The following is a 19307-nucleotide window of genomic DNA, read 5'->3' on the forward strand; positions in this document are numbered from 1 at the left end:
CCTGTCTCTAGAAAACAAAAACAAAAACTTCTCTCAGCCATAGAGAAGTTAAAATGTGGCTCTTAAGTTAGTTACTGAACACCATACTTCCGCGTGCTGATGCCTACGATTTCGGTAACGTTCCTAGTAATCGACCAAGAAGTCGCAGCGCTGAGACCTCCTGCTTGCGTGGATGCACCTTTTTCGGTGGGCTTTTCCTGTTGTGGTGCTGGTGGTTTGTTTGTGTTTTAAATTAGATGCAGTCTTTTAAAACTGTGAGGTTTCCTACCTCGCACCTGATACCTGCATTCAGGTATCAGCAAATGCAGGTATCAGCTTCTTTGGGGGAAGAAAACCCAGGATCTCTGGCCACTGACTCTGAGGCTACGTTGCAGAACTGCACAGCCTCCACCCCACCCGCTATTTTCATGACCCTGAGGCCATGGCCCAGGTGCCATTCATCACTGTGCGGCATGGCTTTCCTGTGCTAGAGGAATGTTTATCTCCTCCATCCAGCCGTGGAGAGCAGGAAAATAGAGTTCAAGATGGGTGGGCATTACAACACCAGCGCCTATTCCTCTGGGGGAAGACTCCCCTCTGTATAAGTTGCAGACATCCAATCTTGTCACACATTTGGCTCTGCCCACCTGACCTCACAAGCATTTGAGTTTGTGTTCCACCCCTCCCCATCCCAGAGCCCAGCAGTCAGCAGTGAGAGAAGCCAAATGTGTGCAGGGAGTGCGAGGTGGCAGCTACCATACAAACTCCAGGGGTACACCGCCCCCCAGTAATCTCTCCCCAGAGTGCATCAGGCAATAACAGGAAGATATTCAGCTGTTCATTACGACATGATTTCCCATTTTCAAACCTGACAAGTTGGTCTTGATGCTTTTATTTAAATAACCGGAAGTAAATGGTTGTGAACTAAGGAATTTTAGATCACAGACTCAGTAAGCCTGGCCAACCCCCACGGCTGTGTCTTCCTTTAAGTTGGGATCTCTGTATTATCTCATACTCTATAGTAGAGCGATAAGCATAAGCTAACTTATGTGATCACTTAAAACTACCAGGAAGAAATGTTTTCCATAATAAATTTCACGTAGAATTGCTTTGTCTTCTCACACTCACTTTTCAGAAAAGAAAATATAAGTATTGCCAGGCGCGGTGGCTCACGCCTGTAATCCCAGCACTTTGGGAGGCCGAGGCAGGTGGATCACTTGAGGTCAGGAGTTGGAGACCAGCCTGGCCGACATGGAGAAACCCCACCTCTACTAAAAATACAAAAATTAGCCGGGCGTAGTTGCGCATGCCTGTAATCCCAGCTACTCAGGAGGCTGAGGCAGGAGAATCACTTGAACACAGGAGGTGGAGGTTGCAGTGAGCTGAGATCGCACCACTGCACTCCAGCCTGGGCGACAAGGCAAGACTCCGTCAAAAAAGAAAGAAAAGAAAATATAAGTATTTACAATTGACAGAAGAATGTTGTGGCTTTACTTTCAGTGAATCCCAGACACCCTTAATGCCCTCCATATCCTCCACCTGGTCCCAGTGAGACATGACAATTGGATTTTGTTAAGCACTGTCTTTATTCAAGCATATGATGAGGTCACAAAATAACAGGGCCAATATAGCCACTTAGAGATTGAAATGATACAAATTTCTTTGTCATGTGTTTTCTAAATTTGTAGAAAATTTACTCACAGGTTTATTAGATGACCATAAACAGAGAGATGTGGATTCAGCCTTCCTGGGCATCCTGGGACCTGATGGGGGTGGGTGATCTCCTTGTAGCTGCTCTTCCTTCCCTGAATCGATTGCTCAACTAACAAAGGTCATTCAATTGCGGAGCAGTTGGCATGCTTAGGGGACAAAGGTCAGTCCCGCAGTGAGGGACAGGGCTGTCCCCCGTCTCATCCTGGATGCCTTACGTTGGCTGGGGACCCCACATCTGATGAAACCTCCTGTATGTGGTTCTTAGAATGCAGAGAGGTCTCTGTAGAGTGCAGGGCAGTTCCCTAGGGGATGTGGTTACGGTATCCCTTGATTGATCGTGTCGAGAATAGAAAGACGGTGAGCACAGGCAGCATCTCTGGTATCTGAAGACAGCCTGGGAGACAGAACTAAGCTAGCTCATTTCCATAATTTCCAAAACTTATGGTCCTCTTATACTAAATTGACTCCATTTCTGTTTTCCGTCTGGGGACATTTACACCATTGCTGGTATATTTTGGATCTCCTGGGACAACAGAAAGTGCTAGTGGGTGTGTTTGGCCTTGTTGATGGGAAGAAGCCAGGAGGGCCTGGATGGGACTCCCCGGTCCTTCTGCCTGGGAGGGAGGAGCAACAGGTCTTGGACAGGGCCTGGGGTAAACGTGGTGGCAAAGGTGAACGACCCTTCAGTCTGGCCTTCCTTGAGGTCACATGGAGCAGGCAGTGCTCTGAGGCAGGGAGTTTCAGAACCCAGGTTCAGATGTCACAGCTCTCATTCCTGGCTTGGGACATCTAGCTGGGCACGTAAACTTCTTGTGCTTCCCCTGGAAAGAGGGGTCATGATACCCTTAAAAAGCAAAGAAAAAAAAAATAAAACCCAAAAAACAAAAACCAAAAAAAACACGTGGTTACTTTATTTCTCCTTAGCTGGGGTTAGCCGGGAGTGGGACACAGTTGTTGTAGCAAGAGCTAATGGGAAATGCTCGCAGGCTGGGGACTTTGTCAGGAACACGTATCCAGGGCCAGTATGAGTGAGGACAGAGGACAAGAAAAATATGAAGCCAGGCAGGGTCAGCCCTGCAGGCTCTGTAGGGAGTCCCGCCCTGGGTTTGGGAGATACAGGTGCACAGGTGAGTGTGTCACACCCGTCAGAGGGGAGGGAGGGCTGGCACCCCCTGAGGGGTAGAGGGAGGGCGGTGCTATTAAAGGGCAGTAGTAACCAGAATGAAGGAAGTGACTGTCCCACTTCGAGAAAATGAAAATGCTTCAGTGTCCAGAGACCACCACCAGGGGCAAGACCTAAGGTTTTCTCCACCCACTTGGTCCTCCCAGGGTCCTTGGGAAAGCAGAGAGGGCATCGGCCCCATCTCAAGACAGACATAGAATACTGTTCACCTCATTCTCATCTTCTCCCGTGCTGTGCATGAGCTGTGTTTTCTTCCTCTCCAGCTCAGCCAGGATCTTCTCCTTGAGGAAGTTGTTTCACTCATTCATTCAGTGTTTATTGAGCACCTAGAATGTTCCGGAAACAGGGTCGTTGTATGAGCAAATGCAGACTTGCCCCAGCCCTCATGGGACGCACAGACAGGGGCAGACGGATGCTTGTCGGGTGATCACACGTTGTGAAGCCCAGCAGCAGGGGTGTGAGGGGAGGCAAGGGTGCCTCGAGAGAGCTGGGATCCAGAGGTTTGACAGCCGGGGCTTGGGCCACACCCAAGCAGAGTGACTCCACCTAGTGAAGCCAACAGGTCTGGGTCATCCAGGCCCCAAAATCCCACTGGGAACCTGGCAAAGCCATCACGTTTCTGAAACATCCATCAGGAATGTCCCAAGGGGAGCCCGGGTCCATATCTTCCCTTGTGTACTCAGAAAACAGGAGCAATGAACTCAGATCTCTGCCCATTTGAACTAGAAAAACAACACTATTTTGACTCATGTTTTTTGTTGCACAAAGAGGCAGGGGCAGGGACCAGGTGGAAAAACGGGTCTTGAATTATAAACACCAGAGTTCAAAGATAAGTCATTCAGGCTAAAGTAAATATTATTGGATTTAAAACCAAAAACTGTCACCCTAGTGGTAGACTGTGCTATCATTTAAATGTGAAGGAAAATTACCCTTAAAATGGGTGTTTTCTGAGCAGTGTTTGCTGTTTGTTTGTGTCTCAAGAAGGACCTCGCAAGGATGTTGCTTCAGTGATCCCTTTTTCCATCCAAGTCTGGTGTTGCCTGGCTGGGCGTTGAGGACAGCTTCCTTTTGTACCTGGGCCCTTGAGTAGGGTCTCTCTGGGTACGTGAACAGGTGCCACATATTCTTTAGGAAAATGAACAGGCAGCTGGAACATGGAAAACTTAGTGTTTTAGCCTCACCAGGCATCGTGTGTACAGGAGCCTAGATAGCAAACTCCTTTAGACACACTGTTGGAAGGTTGGAATTAATAAAATATTTAATGTGCTCCTTGAAGCATTTGTTTTTGAAAGGAAACTTGACGTAAACTAAACTTCCACAGACGTGTTTTAGAAGTGACTGTTTCCAGTAGATTTTCAATGATGTCTGTATACACTCAGCTGTGACTATAAAATACAACACACATACTTTGTAAACCTGTAGTGTAACGTTTTCACCCTGACCTGAAATGTTTAATATCGCTCAGAATACGAGAGTCATGAAGCTAACAGGCTGCAATGTGTTTGGCACTGTCGCCCTTCCCGTGCAGGGGGCCACTGTCTGCAGGGTCCGGTGCTTTCCCGTCCTGGGCTAGGGTGGGTGGGCAGAGCAGCCTGGACTGTCTGCAGCCACCGTGTCCTCTGGACCCCTCTCTGCACCATGCCCACCTCTTCCAGGCCCCCACACCATGCCATGCAGTGGCCGTGGCGTGTTTAAAATCCTTTCTTGTCTTCCATTTCTTCGTCATTTTAGGGAGGAAGTGCTGTGCTTTATGTCAAGATGAAACACAACATCTGATTCCTTACCTGGCGCTGCTAGGGCTTAGGAAAAGGGGCTTGGTTAAGGTGGGCTCTGCTGCCTGCGGCTTCTGTCCGGGCCTGGCCCCTGCAGCTGCGACACACCGCCATCTGGTGGACGCGAGTGGGGCTGCGTGGCTTTCCACAGGGCTGAATAGCCTCCCTGTGTTTCAGGGAAGCTGACAAATCCTTTTTCATTCGGAAGACACACAAAATGAAATTTACTCTACTGTGTGAAATAGAGATAGGTTAAACGTTCATTTGCCATCACCTTTCAACAAGAGCTTAATTTTTAATTTTTCTCTGCATGATCTCTACTTAAAAATATGCCCAGATTTTATTTTGAGTCCGTTACGTTCCTCGGAGCAAGGACTTTTTCAAAATGATAGAAACAGTGAACTATGGTTTTTGGGTTTTTTTCCCTTATTTGATATTTTACAAATTATAAAAACAATAAATGTAGATGGTTACAAGTAAAACCATGCAGAACAAAGATGTGTTAAAGCCCTGTCCTCCCAAAATCAAGGTTTATGGACCCTGTGTGTTTTCTTTCTCAGCTTTCTTGCAAGAAATACCAGAAAGAAAAAAAGACTTGGGTGGGCCCTTCTTTTACGGTCTCTGATATCTTTGTAGGTAAACAAATGCATTCCTGGAGCTTCATTTATTTCTCCACAATATTTATCCATTGCTGACCAGCAGCCAGAAAACATACGTTTTACACCATGGAGCAAACATGCCACAGGCTTTTCAGTGGTAGTTTGGCAGTCTGTTAAACTGGATTTTCATATCCCACCAGGAGTGAAACTAGCCTCTTTATTTTCATCTTATTAATATTTGTTCTGCAAACTAACTTATTCTAAGGAATAAAGGCTTTGGGCCCAGGATATTTAATAAATTTATCCTCCAGCACACTAAGTGCTAGATAGTTCACATTTCCTTGTTATTTGAAATTTTATTTATTTTACTTTATTTATTATTTTTTTGAGACAGAGTTACACTCTGTCGCCCAGGCTGTATTACAGTGGCATGATCTTAGCTCACTGCAACCTCTGCCTCCTGGGTTCAAGAGAGTCTCCTGCCTCAACCTCCTGAGTAGCTGGGATTATAGGTGCATGTCACCACACACAGCTAATTTTTGTAATTTTAGTAGAGACAGGGTTTTGCCATGTTGGCCAGGTTGGTCTCGAACTCCTGACCTCAAATGATCTGCCCATCTTGGCCTCCCAAAGTACTGGGATTACAGACGTGAGCCACCGTGCCTGGCCTTGAAATTTTTATTTGAAAAACATTTCAGGAATATTTCTATTTCCACATGAAGAGAAGAACCACACTTGAATCGCTCCAATCATCCTCACAACTCAGAACATGGTTGCAGGGCTTCTGGGGCTCTGCTAGATGAGATGGTGCCCATCTGATCAGAGTCTGCCTTCGTACCTATCTCATCAGAGTCTGCCTTGGTACTCATCTTATCGGAGTCTGCCTTGGTGCCTCCAAGTACACAATTAGGCTGATGTGGCATGCACATCTGAAAAAATAACTCTAGATGTGCATTTTAACACATCAGCAAATGCAGATGGTATGGGCCACAGATGGTATGGGCCACAGCTGGAGAGAGCCGTCTTCGCTGAGGTGTAGCTGGGCCACACCCCACGTGAGAATGGACATTAGGGAGGAGAGCCGTAAGCAGCTGGGATTGTGGAAAGCTCCCATGAACACATGGTCTTGGACAGGGCCTTGGGTGGGTCCTTAGCAGCTGTGGCTAAGTGGGCAGAGGGACCACCCCACCACCACCCTGCCCAAAGGGCTTATTTAGCAAAGAGGGGAGAGAGGCCAGCCTGCCCCTGACTGCATCCCACTGGCCTAAGGGATGTGGCCTCTCTGCCCCCATTTCCGCTCCTGCTCCTGGGACACAGGAGACTGGTTAGATGAGAGGAGAAAGTTTATTTTTGAAGACCCGGGTGTGGGGTGGGTGGGCGAGACCATGTGGTGGCTTTGGGAGCCAGGCCGCAGGGTTTAGCTTGGATCTGTTGAGTAGGAGACCCTTAAACATGGCCACCTTGAGCTAAGAGCTGGTCTTGGATTTTGCTTTCTTTTGGATTAACCGAGTATTTTGTGGGATTCCATTTGATCCCTGAACTGGCTGACCAGCTATAACTCCTGGTTATGTTGTTTTAGTGTTGCTCCAGGTGTCCTTGGAGGAGAAGTTGAAGGTATAAGGAGTTTGTAGGAGGGAAGGTGGCAGTTAGTGAGCCTTCCTGGTGGGACCGGATGGTGAGGGCAGGGGCATCTGGCCCAGCGTGGGCTCGGGCCATAGATGGGAAATGGTCATTTGGAGGTCACCATCTCTCTGACACCCTGACCATAGCACCTGCACCTCTGCTGAGCTGCTGGTCCCCGGCACCAGCGTCTGTGCAGCTCAAGTGTTGGTGAGCCGTGGCCTCGGCAGCTCTCCATCAGAATTTCTCAAGCTTCGTTCTGAATTATCTCTGTGTGAGTTCACGAGGGTGACTGCAGAGTCGCAGGTCACCTCTCAGATCTTCTGAATCAAACATATGGTCTGCAGTTGCCACGCATGTCTTTGGCTGATTTTCTGACAATCGAAGTGAAGAAGTTCTGAGCTATGGGAAGCTGGGTTGAAGACATGATGGGGAAAACGTGATTAGTTGACAGCTTTTCCCAGAGAGTTTGGAGATAAACTCAGCCTTGGTAACCTTCTCAGTGGGCTTATGATAAGAACCTTCAATGTGCCAAAAAAAAAAAAAGCAGCACTCCAGGTAGTTAATCTTTGTTTAAACAACCCTTCCCCGCAACCAGCCCTGCAAAAAAAAAAAAGAAGAGAAAGAAAGAAACCTGTCTTTTGTTGGATGCTGAGCTAAGAAAGAAGTAACACCACTGACGGCCTCTGCCTCTTGTCCCGAGACACCCTCATGGTGCAGGGCTCTCTCCAGGGTCCGTTCCTCATGTGCACCCCCTCTTGCAGTTCCACAGCCTGCTGTGGGTCCCACTGAGACTCCTACCCGAGGACAGGAGAAGAGGGTCCTCGGGGACATCCAAATGAGGACGGGAGAAGAAGGGGCCTCACAGATGTCCAAATAGGAGAGGTGTGAAAAGCCAAACTTGGAGGGTCCCACTTTTCTGCTTCTAAATTACAAAGGAAGCCAGTTTTGCTTTTTAATCATTCTTAGCCCCTATCTTCATGTTATCCGTTTAATGTTTTTAAAGTATTTAATATTTTGTCTACTTTCCTCTACAGGTAGAAGAGAGACCAGAAAAAGATTTTACTGAGAAGGTAAGGAATCGTTCATAAACCTAGAGGGTCCCAGAAGTTGTGGATGAAATTGATAAGAAAATACGTGGCTTGGTCTCTTTTAATAAAGATGTTCCCCAGTGAGGGGACTGGACTAGAAAGCGGCCCACCTAACCTGGCATCCCCTCCCCGTAGGTAGGCCACCGGGAGTCCTGTCCAGTGTGCGTTAGACCTTGCAGAGCAGGGAGGCTTTTATGATGGGCCCCACCATGGAGTTTAGGGTTAATCCAGCCAATTGCAGAGCATCCAGGAGGTGCCTGGAAATGATCCTCTCCTTATAGCTTACTATAAGCCCATGAAGAGTTTCCAATTTGGAAATGGAATTAAAGTAACAGTCCTGTGATGTTAGATTTATATGCAGTTTTGGTTTTGTCTGAAATTGCATCTGTGTTAGTCTATTCTCACTGCCATAAAGAACTTCCCTGAGACTGGGTAATTTACAAAGAAAAGAGCTTTAATTGACTCACAGTTCCGCATGGCTGGGGAGACCTCAGGAAACTTACAATCGTGGTGAAAAGGGAAGCAGGCTCCTTCTTCACAAGGCGACAGAAGAGAGAACGTGTGAAGGAGGAACTGTCAAACACTTACAAAGCCATCAGATCTCCTGAGAGCCCACTCACTATCACGAGAACAGCATGGGGGAAACTGCCCCTCTGATCCAGTCTGCTCCTACCAGGTCCCTCCCTCGCCCTGTGGGGATTATGGGGATTACAATTCCAGGCGAGATTTGGGTGGGGACACAGAGCCAAACCATATCAGCATCTGATCCTCTCAACGTTCCAGGGGTCTCGTAGCATGCCGGGCCTGTCTGCAGCCACGCTGGCCTCTCTGGGTGGGACTTCCTCTCGGAGAGGCAGCGGAGACACCTCCATCTCCATCGACACTGAGGCATCCATCAGGGAAATCAAGGTGAGATGCTCTCTTCTTACTCACGACTTGAGAGAACCTTTTGTAAAAATCAGTCTTTAGATTAAAAAAAAAAAAAAGACTTAATTCATAAAGTTCTGGATCTTTCTTCTTGGTCCTAGCTCCCTCACCTCCCCTAAAATATGGTGTTCTCCTAACATCAAGACCCAGCTCAGATAGTGTCTCCTGCAGGAATCTGATCCTACCCACTGACCCCCAAGCAGGGCGGACTGTGTGCCGGCCCCCTGCGCCCCTCAGCACCCGGGGAATACCTTAGTGAGAGCACTCGGCGCGTTGTGTTGATGCACTTGGTCGTCTCTGTGTGCTTGGTCTGCATAGACATTCAGTCCACAAGTTTGGACACCAGACGGCTTTACCTACTTTCACACAACCCCTCCCCGCCAAGTATGTTCCCCTTCAGCCTAGAACATGCCCTTTCCTTTCTCTTTGTAATATGCGTTTCGTAGACCTCATCTTTGTATTTTAATGATTTTTTTTATCCCACTATAGTGTAGTTATTATTCTCTGCTCTATCCTCAGCACCCAGGACAGTGCCAGGCATTTGGTAGCATTCCGTGTGTGAAAGAGAAACACGGTGCTATTTGTTAAAGTAACTAGGGACAGTGCATCTGAAAACCTGAAGACTGGAAGGGAAGGTGAGGTGACTAGACCTGTGCCCTCCAGGGGGCAGAACCGAGACAGAAGCAGCTGAAAGGAGCCAGAATTGACTCAGATTCTGAATTTTCTAGTGCTTTAAACTAGGTTTAAAAGGGAAGCAACTCCCACTGGGGATGTCTGAGCAGCTGGATGGCCGTTTGCCAGGGAGGACAGAGAGGGATTTAAGCATCCACCAGAGTTTGGCCAGGGTCACCTTGAAGATGCTTCCAACACCTATGTTTTATAAGTTTACAAAACCAGAAGAGCCATTTCCCATGTGCCACCCCTGGGCCACCTGCAGCTCCTTGTTGCTTCCCTTTTTTTTTCCTTTTTCTTTTCTTTTCTTTTTTTTTTTTTTTGAGACAGAGTTTTGCTTTTGTCACCCACGCTGGAGTTCAATGGCATGATCTCGGCTCACTGCAACCTCCATCTCCCAGGTTCAAGTGATTCTCCAGCCTCAGCCTCCTGAGTAGCTGGGATTACAGGCGCCCACCACCACGCCCGGCTAACTTTTGTATTTTTAGTGGAGACGAGGTTTCGCCACGTTGGCCAGGCTGGTCTTGAACTCCTGACCTCAGGTGATCCACCCACCTCGGCCTCCCAAAGTGCTGGGATTCCAGGCGTGAGCCACTGTGCCTGGCCTGTTGTTTCCGTTTTTACAGCAGAGTTGGTGGCAGTCCTGATGTTTCTCTGCCCTTAGGTTGTGCATGCCATTCATTTGTTCAAGTACTTACTGAGAGGCTGGCTCATGCCAGATGCTGTCCCCGGCACCAGGAATTTGGCAAAGTAGAGACTTGGAGCTCCATAAATGCAGGGAAAAAGTGCTACTGATTTCTGCCTCTAGCATCTTACTGTATGTTGCACAGAGTAGGAACTCCAAGTGCTTGAATGAATTACTAAATAGGAGTTGAAATAACCTGTACCATTTTCAGAAGCTCTATTTTGCCTGTTTTTTAAACTATGTAAAATCATATGAGATACACTAAAATTGTATAAAATCATGTAAAAATATCATATGGGATACACCTGAACTTTAATCTTTAAATATTGAAGTTTATTTTCCTTTAACACTTAATAAAAGAAAAAAGAAAATTGGGCGCTCAGACCACCCAAATAGAAACTACCCTGAAGTATAAAAGATTTAGGAAATCACCTGTTTTCCCTTGACATCATCTGCCTTTTTTGCCATTTCCCCCAGGAACTCAATGAGCTAAAGGACCAGATTCAGGATGTAGAAGGCAAATACATGCAGGGATTGAAAGAGATGAAGGTACCAATTCACAGACGTGTGGTCTCACGATATTAACCCAACTTAACTTAAAAAAAACAACATCCTAAAGAAGAAATTCAAAGTGCATGCTTACTGTAAAGAGGCTCCAGGTTGTAGAAGAACTCACAATGGCAGGAATGCCGGCATGGGTGTACACTCACCATTTTCCCAAATGCATTGTTTGAACCAAGACTTGAAAATGTAACTGCCCAGTAGAAAAGGTTACTAACATACTCCCTGACACATGCCTTGTACTCACCATCCTTCCCCCAGGCTTAAAACCAGTTTCTCATTTCCCATAGGCATGTGCCAGACACTTGAAGAAGGTTCTTGGTTTTCTTCACTTTTTGTAGTAGTTGTATACAAAAATGCTTAGGTTGATTTGCTTCTCAAAATATCTGATGTCTACTAATTAAGGCCATCCTCACATGCCACACTTTTGAAACATCCCAATTGTTTGCACCCTGTAAAATGCTACTAATTGAAGTAAAGACTGACTATGGCATTGGCTTTCTTGGAGCATGTGCACACTGCTTTTAGAGTGTGCAGTGACTTCATTGCACCAGCCAGGAGATGTGGTTGCCCTGTTCCTTGACAGTAAGGTGGGGAATCAGTGCCTGTCTTCATTAGGCAGCAGCGGATCATGGATCTGGAAGTGGGTGGCATATCTGCTACTTCCTTTTCAGCCCCCTAGAAAGTACCTGAGAGATCATCTGAATTTAATATCAAAGGGCACCAGACAGAGGAGGTGACATCAGTCATGACTATTTCATTATCTTTATATCTGTCACCTTTCCTGAAAGGGGGAAATATAAGACTCTGGCTTTCAATTCATGCGAAAAAGAGAGCCACTTGGCCAGGCGCAGTGGCTCACGCCTGTAATTCCACACTTTGGGAGGCCGAGGCGGGTGGATCACCTGAGGTCAGGAGTTTGAGACCAGCCTGGCCAACATGGTGAAACCCCGTCTCTACTAAAAATATAAAAATTAGCCAGGTGTGGTGGCGTGCACCTGTAATCCCAGCTACTCGGGAGGCTGAGTCAGGAGAATCACTTGAACCCAGGAGATGGAGGCTGCAGTGAGCCAAGATCGTGCCACTGCACTTCAGCCTGGGTGACAGAGTGAGACACTGTCTCAAAAAAAAAAATGCTGCTGGGGAGCCACTGAAACAACCGGAGACCCACTGGACCCACCTGAAACAGCTGTCCTGGTGTGGAGGTGCAGAGCTAGACCAGCACTGGTCCCTCCAGCCCCCTCGTAGCCTCTGCTGCACCTGAACAGGCAGCTCCTGCCTCTGCCTTTAGCTCTGCATGTATGTGCCCTGAAGGTTCTGCTCTCTCTGTTCTGGAATCGCCCTCCCCTCCTCATGTTTGGGGGCCTGCAAGAGTGTGAGGCACGTGAGGGCATCGCCATGCATATTTTACAGGCCTCTTTCTCTGGACTGTCCTTCAAAGGGAATGGCCTTTGTCTTTCCAGGACCTACCCAGTGAGATCTGCATGCCATTTTCCTATGGGTCAAAAATCTGAACTCACTACTGCTCCTTTCCTGGTTCATAAGCCAGAGTAGGGCTGGTTGGCAGTCACTGGCTTGTGGCCCTGTGTAATTATTTCAGCCATCACACACTGGCTCTTTCACAGGGGCTGGTCACACGCCTCGAGTGATTCTTCAGAAAGCTGTTGAACAGCCTGACACCCAGCCCTAGGACACCATGCTGGGAGGATTCCCCAGCTACTGAGTGGTGCCAGAGACTCTGCTGCCTCTGTGACCACATCCCTTTCCATACTGGTGTCTCATTTGTTCTCATGAGTGTGTCCATTGCTTTTCATAGTGAATTTTCTGAGCAATGAGAATTTGACCAAATTGAAAAGGGGGATTTCCATGCATTTGAAGTTGCCATGTGTTTCTTCTTCTGATCCATTTGCTCTACGAAATATAGTCTAAGTTTAGGACTGAGGGTTTTTTTTAACAGAATAGTGAATGAGTCTTTGTTTTGATTTTTTTATTGCAATTTCAAAAATATGACCTGCTTTCCACAGGACTCTCTAGCAGAAGTTGAAGAGAAATATAAGAAGGCTATGGTTTCCAATGCTCAGCTAGACAATGAAAAGACAAACTTCATGTACCAGGTTGATACCCTAAAAGATATGTTGCTGGAGCTTGAAGAACAGCTAGCTGAATCTAGGCGGCAGTACGAAGAGAAAAACAAAGTAAGCATTAGTATGATACAGAATATTAACAACAGGCCGCGTGCAGTGGCCCATGCCTGTAATTCTGGTGCTTTGGGAGACCAAGGTGGGAGGATTACTTGAGCCCAAGAGTTCGAGACCAGCCTGGGCAACATGACGAGACATCATTTCTAAAAAAAATTAAAACAATTAGCCAGGTGGTACATGCCTGTAGTCCCAGCTACTTGGGAAGCTGAGGTGGGAGGATCACTTGAGCCCAGAAGGTTGAGGCTGCAGTGAGCTGTGTTGACACCACTGCACTCCAGCTTAGGCAACAGAGAAGACCCCGTCTCAAAAAAAAAAAAAGGAATGGTAGGATGTGTGTGTGTGTGTGTGTGTGTTTATATGTATGTGTGGATATATCATGTGTATGTATGTATATATAACGTATAATTTACATTATGCATTTTTATATTTTTAAACAATGGCTCTCCGCTTATCCAGGAAATCCAAACATCTGAGAATAAAAGTACCATACTCTTTGCCAAGTGACTTGAAATATTGATATGTATAATTTCAACATGTAAACTGGAGACAGTTTTTCTAGGAGAACATCTAAGCTAAAATCAAAACCATGAAAAAACTGGCCTGTGAAAGAGCCATCATGCTCAGATCAGGTGCGATCAGATGCTTCAAGATTTTCCTGTTCATATGTATTTTCTGATTTTTATTTTGTTCTCTCTTAACACCATAGAGAAATAGTTATGAGTATCAAAGATTTTAAGAAAATTATATTATTTTCTGCTGACTGGGAAGAGACACAGTTACTCCACTTAGGAATTAAATATATCACCAAGCTCTGAGAGAGATAGAGTCTTATTTGAGCTTTCATTAAGAACCGCTGGAACTAGTTTGTTAATAGCTGAGATCAGATATAATTTCTATTGAGAGTCTCAAGCATGAGTCATGTGTTAAGATAAGTAATGACAGCAGACTGATTCCATGAAGGCTGGGCTTGGATGTTCTTTAGATAGAAAGCAAGGAATACTTTTTTCATACTTTTAGGAATTGTCCAATTTTTCAGAGATCCTGAGAGAAACAGAAAATGTAACGTGTGAGTGTCATTGTTGTTGTTGTTTTTAACTGGCTGTTACCCTCTAAATCCAAAGGGTTAAAACCAAGGTACCCTTGACAACCCTCAGGCCTGCTTCTTTGACTGCTATAGAATTGAGTTGGAAGCTGAAGAAGATTTTACTCACCAAGTTCCTTATAGCTGAACTCTGAAAGAAGGGAGCTTTTCACAAGACTGATGTCATGTGGGAACGGAGGAGTGGAGAGCACATCCCAAGCCCCCTTCGGGTAGGGGCCTATAATGCGTCTGCAGTCCTCCTGGAACACTGTCATTGGGCATCATTCAGTGGGCTGAAAACTCCCGAGTCTCACTCCAGAGAAGCTGGATGGTGCTAGAATGCTGTCCCGAGATGGACACAGGGGCCATGCAAAGCCCCACAGGAGGGCCCTTGTCATAGCCAGGAGGGCACCAGCCACCCCCAAGCTAAAGGAAGTGGGTGAAGAGAAGTGCCAGGGTGAGCAGAAGCTCAGGTCAGATCCCATCTCAGATCACCCGCCTGACAGGTCTAGGGAAGGAGCAGCCTGCAGCCTGTAAGCTGTCAGCAAAGTGAGTTGGGTCTCAGGCCGTCACCAGGGATTGCGCTGCTGTGACTGGGCAGGAAAACAGCAGAGCAAAGTGAGTTGGGTCTCAGGCCGTCACCAGGGATTGCGCTGCTGTGACTGGGCAGGAAAACAGCAGAGCCGAGCTGCCAGCTTCCTGGGCTGAGCCTCAGGAGGGGAGGCCAGGCCTGAGGAGCAGCTAGGTTTTGCAGGCTCTTCACTTGCTCCCCCAAACTCTCCTGTTTTTGTCCCTTAAGGGGCAGCCCCGAAGCACAGAGCTGGCCACCAGCTGTTGATGAGAGATGCTTAAATAGGCCATATTTATCTCCTTTTTATCCCAAAGAGTCTTCCTTGTCATATTTCAGCAGGGGCCATTTTATGGTAAGTCCTTGCAGGGCAGCCTCACCCAGGTTCTCAGCGCAGTGCTGTGGAAGGCACCAGGCTCCCTGGGGGGGCCCTTCCTCAGCTCTTGCTTCACTGTAGATAAGAAATCAGAAAATCCGTGTTGATTGCATCAACTCCTCAGGTTAATTTGACAGTAAGTCATCAGGCATCATCTATAAAGTCCAGAGGAATCTGTTTGTGTTGTTTGAAAGGCCTTGAAGGCCAGGCGTGGTGGCTCATGCCTGTAATCCCAACACTTTGGGAGGCTGGGGCAGGTGGATCACTTGAGGTCAAGAGTTTGAGACCAGTTTGGCCAACGTGGTGAAACCCGATATCTACCAAAAATACAAAAATTAGCCAGGCATGGAGGTGGGCGCCTGTAATCCCAGCTACTTGGGAGGCTGAGGCAGCAGAATCGCTTGAACCCGGGAGGCAGAGGTTGCAGGGAGCTGAGATCGCACCACTGCACTCCAGCCTGGACGACAGAGCGAAGACTCCATCTCAAAAAAGTATATAAATAAAAAATAAAATAAAAGACCTTGAAGATTGTGATGATGTAGTAGCAGGTGATTTGTTCCACAGAAACTGTAAATCGTGAGAACCTGAACTGGCATGCCAGAAACATGGGATTCCACTGCTTTAGTGCTGTTTTTCTCCTTTACAGGAATTTGAAAGGGAAAAACACGCCCACAGTATACTGCAATTTCAGTTTGCTGAAGTCAAGGAGGCCCTGAAGCAAAGAGAGGAAATGCTCGAGGTAGGTAGCATTCTCCTGCTTTTCTTTTCCTTTTTTCCCTTTGGAGCATTTTGTCAGGCCATGACTATCTTAGCTTAGGCTGCAGTAATAAAATACCATACACTGTGTGGCTTAAACAACAGAAATTAATTTTCTCACAATTCTGGAGGCTGGGAGTCCAAGATCAAGGTTGGGTTCAGGTGAGGCCTCTCTTCCTGGCCTGCAGACAGCCACCTTCTTGCTGTATCCTTCCTCAAACGGTGGAGAAAAAGCAATGTCTCTGATGTCTCTTCGTATAAGAACACTAATCCTATTTGATCAGGACCCCACTCTTATGACATCATTTAACCTTAATTACTTCGTGAAAATCCTGTCTCCAAATACAGTCACATTGGGCATTAGGGCTTCAACAGATGAATTTAGAGGGACACAATTCATTCCATGGCAATTTACTAAAGTTTTCAGTTTTCTTAAATCTGAGAGTTTAGGCTAACTCTCCGTCCCTAGATTTACGAAACAATCCCTCTCATTGGTGAACATTCGTATTCTTTGGTGATCTTGTATTTGTTTTGGGAGGTGTGGTAGCCAGAATAATGGTCCCCCAAAGTTGTCCACATCCAGATCCCTGGAAATTGTAAATATGATGCCTTACATGGTTAAAAGGTCCCTGCAGTTGTGATTAGAGACCTTGAGAGAAGGGATTATCCTGGATTATTTGATGAAACAAGGGTCCTTCTAAGAAGAAGGCAAGTCAAAGGCAGAAGTAGAAGATGTGACACAGGAAGCTGAGGTTGGAGTGATGCGAGAAAGGGGCCATGAGCCAAGGAAAGTAGCTCAGTCTTAGAAGCTGAAAAAGGCAGGGAAACAGATTCTCCCTAGAGCCTCCCAGAAAGGCTTGATTTTAGCCCGTAAGACTCATTTTGGACTTCTGACCTCTAGAATTGCAAGAGAATAAATTTGTGTTTTAAGCTGCTGAATTTATGACGATTCATTACAATGGCAATAAGAAACTAATACAGGGTTGGTTTTTAATTTTTTGACTTAATCGGTTCTTTAACCGCTGCCTTGAAGTGAGAATTTCACCCAAAGCAGGTTTTCTTCCTGCACTTCTTGAAGCCGGGAGTAGGACAAGGAAAAAAATCCTAGAATGCTGATGATGAATTCAGGGTTGATGAGGTGAAAGGGTGCTTGCGGCCTCACTTGTCCCAGCTCTCAGGTTATCTCTTGGGCTGGGGTTTTTCTTCCTCTTTAACCCTTTATCTGCTTTCTATCTGTTCCTTTCCTCAGGAAATCCGACAGCTACAGCAGAAACAGGCGAGTTCTATCAGGGAGATTTCTGATCTTCAGGAAACAATAGAGTGGAAAGACAAAAAGATAGGGGTAGGATTCCCAAGTCTTGAAAATCTACTCAAATGGGCAGCCTGCTTAGCAAATAGAGTTTTTTCAGAGTCTTTAGTCTGCAAAACCGTTTGTCTGAGTGTGCATGCAACTCCCACGTGACACAAAGTCGTATTAATTTATTTAATTTACTACTTAATAGTAGTGAATACACTAACTTATCCAAATTGATATGAACTTGGAATGTGACATGGACTCTCCATGGAGGGTCTTGTGAGTGCGTAGCTGTGCGCTCTGCCTGCCCCATGGGTGGGCTGGGCCGGTGGTTGTTGAAACACCTGGAGTGAGGAGGACACTCTGAGGAGGTCTGATGTGTGCAAGGCCATATGTCTTGGGATTATCTGCCTGGCGGTGCTTTGAGAAAAAAATCTAAGCACCACCAGGCAGATATCCCCACCTTGAAATCTTCCCCAGGGAAGGTCTCCACATACCCTTCTCCCTCGACAAGAAGAAAAGAGGCAGTTCTACACTTAGAATTGAAGGATAGGAGGAACAGAACCCCACAAAGTAACTGTTGTGATTGGTAACAACAAATGGTTTCCCCAGAATAGTGAGTCATACACATAGCTCTGATAGAGACGTTGAGATACCTGCACAAACCATCGGCACATTGACTCAACAAGCCACACTGTGTTTCCACTGTCATGCTCATCAGCACTTAGGATCGTGTGTGTGTATGTGTGTGTCTGCATGCACGCACACTTTACGACCACTTTGTTTATCTGAGATGATGGATACCAAGAATCAGTGTATAAAAATAGTCTAAATGGCTACAACAGCTGTCCTGGGAGGTGCTTAAGCAATCCTTTTTCTTTACTGATCCCTCATTCAAGTGGAGACTTTGCTTAACTCTAACGCAGCTGTGAACACGCAGACAAAGCTAGAAAGTGATGCAAATATAGTAACCTCTGGGGCCCCGTGCTGTGTTCGTGTGCTTCAAAATGCACGTGTCTTTCATGGAGTATGAACAGTAACATTTCTTGGATTATATATACTAAGCGAAAAGCTTAATACTTGGATTTTCTTAGTATCTTTAGGCAGAGTCTCTTTAATGTCTGGAGTCCACTAGCATTTTAGATGGTAGAAGCCTCCTTCTGATTCCTGCTTCTGAAGTAACTTGCTCATCTGTGCAAATCTTCTTCTTTCTCTTGGCTCTGCTGCACACTCAGGCATTAGAGAGGCAGAAAGAGTTCTTTGATTCCGTAAGGAGTGAACGGGATGATCTTAGAGAAGAAGTAGTCATGCTGAAAGAGGAATTAAAGGTATGAAGCCAAAGTACAGTTTTATTAAAAAAAAAAAAAAAAAAATTCCAGGTGACAACAGCAAATTTGGGGATGCTGTGAATATGTGTGTACATAATTAATTTTATGTCATTTAGTTCTGTTAATAATTCATATCTTGGGTTAACTGACAGCGATGAGATGTAAAATAAATGTAGGTTCAGTGGGTGGTGCCCAAGGCCTTTGCATGTTAATAAACATAGCCGATCTTGAATGCAAGAATTTTTTGACACATTATCTAAATTTTTCTCATACTCACTAGTAAATTCTCCAGGGTATTACTCAGACTTAGAGAATTAATTTGCCTCTTTATATTAAAACCCCCAATTTAAGGACTTCTCTAGATGAACAGTGACTTGGGTAAGTGGTTTGGGCAAGGATCCCGCTAATTAGACTTTGAGACCTACTAGATTACAGGTGGAAGCAGGTTCCCTGTCCTTTGTGGGCCACGCCAAGGCGTCTTCAGCTGCTGCTTGACACAGGTGAAGCGCCAATGGCAGCACTCTGGGTGGGTGGGTTCCTGAACCGTCATCATCTGTTGCTTGGCCTCCAGGGTCAAAGCCAGAGCAGTGAGCCAGCCAGCTACAGGCTTAGAGCTAAGATTCGTAATTCTGCTCCTCAAAAAGGCGATGAGTTCAGGGGAGTTCCTCACACACAAGGGAGAGAGCCACAGGCGGCAGGAGGGTATGGGTGAGTGATGTCTGCAGTTGGGAAGTGCCACTGTTTTCAGTGAATTCTGTTTCTTTTGAATATACTGAACGTTCTAGCCACCTCTGAATTCCTTCTCTAACATAAGTTTCATGTGTCTCTTTCAGAACATGTATATATTTCTTTCTTTATCTGGTTCCTCTTTTTAAAGAATGCAACCAGGGTTTTAAAATGA

The 19307-nt window shown here is 46.1% G+C and overlaps 1 protein-coding gene across 50 annotated transcripts in view; it reads left to right on the forward strand.

Moving 5' to 3' along the window:
- Positions 1-19307, forward strand: part of LRRFIP1 (LRR binding FLII interacting protein 1) — a 158274-nt gene that overhangs the window by 118421 nt on the left and 20546 nt on the right. For 19 of the 50 annotated variants that reach the window (XM_063648158.1, XM_063648144.1, XM_063648159.1 and 16 more), the window contains 4 exons: positions 7904-7939; positions 8741-8866; positions 12827-12997; positions 15675-15767. In XM_063648158.1, coding sequence (XP_063504228.1) covers positions 7904-7939; positions 8741-8866; positions 12827-12997; positions 15675-15767 — 426 coding nt within the window. Of the gene's footprint in view, positions 1-7903; positions 7940-8740; positions 8867-10718; positions 10791-12826; positions 12998-15674; positions 15768-17033; positions 17127-18313; positions 18407-19307 lie in introns of all 50 variants that reach the window. The other 31 variants (XM_054477332.2, XM_054477336.2, XM_063648130.1 and 28 more) reach the window with 3 other exon arrangements.

This window comes from Pongo pygmaeus, chromosome 11 (assembly GCF_028885625.2).
Source record: "Pongo pygmaeus isolate AG05252 chromosome 11, NHGRI_mPonPyg2-v2.0_pri, whole genome shotgun sequence".
Classification (NCBI taxonomy): domain Eukaryota; kingdom Metazoa; phylum Chordata; class Mammalia; order Primates; family Hominidae; genus Pongo; species Pongo pygmaeus.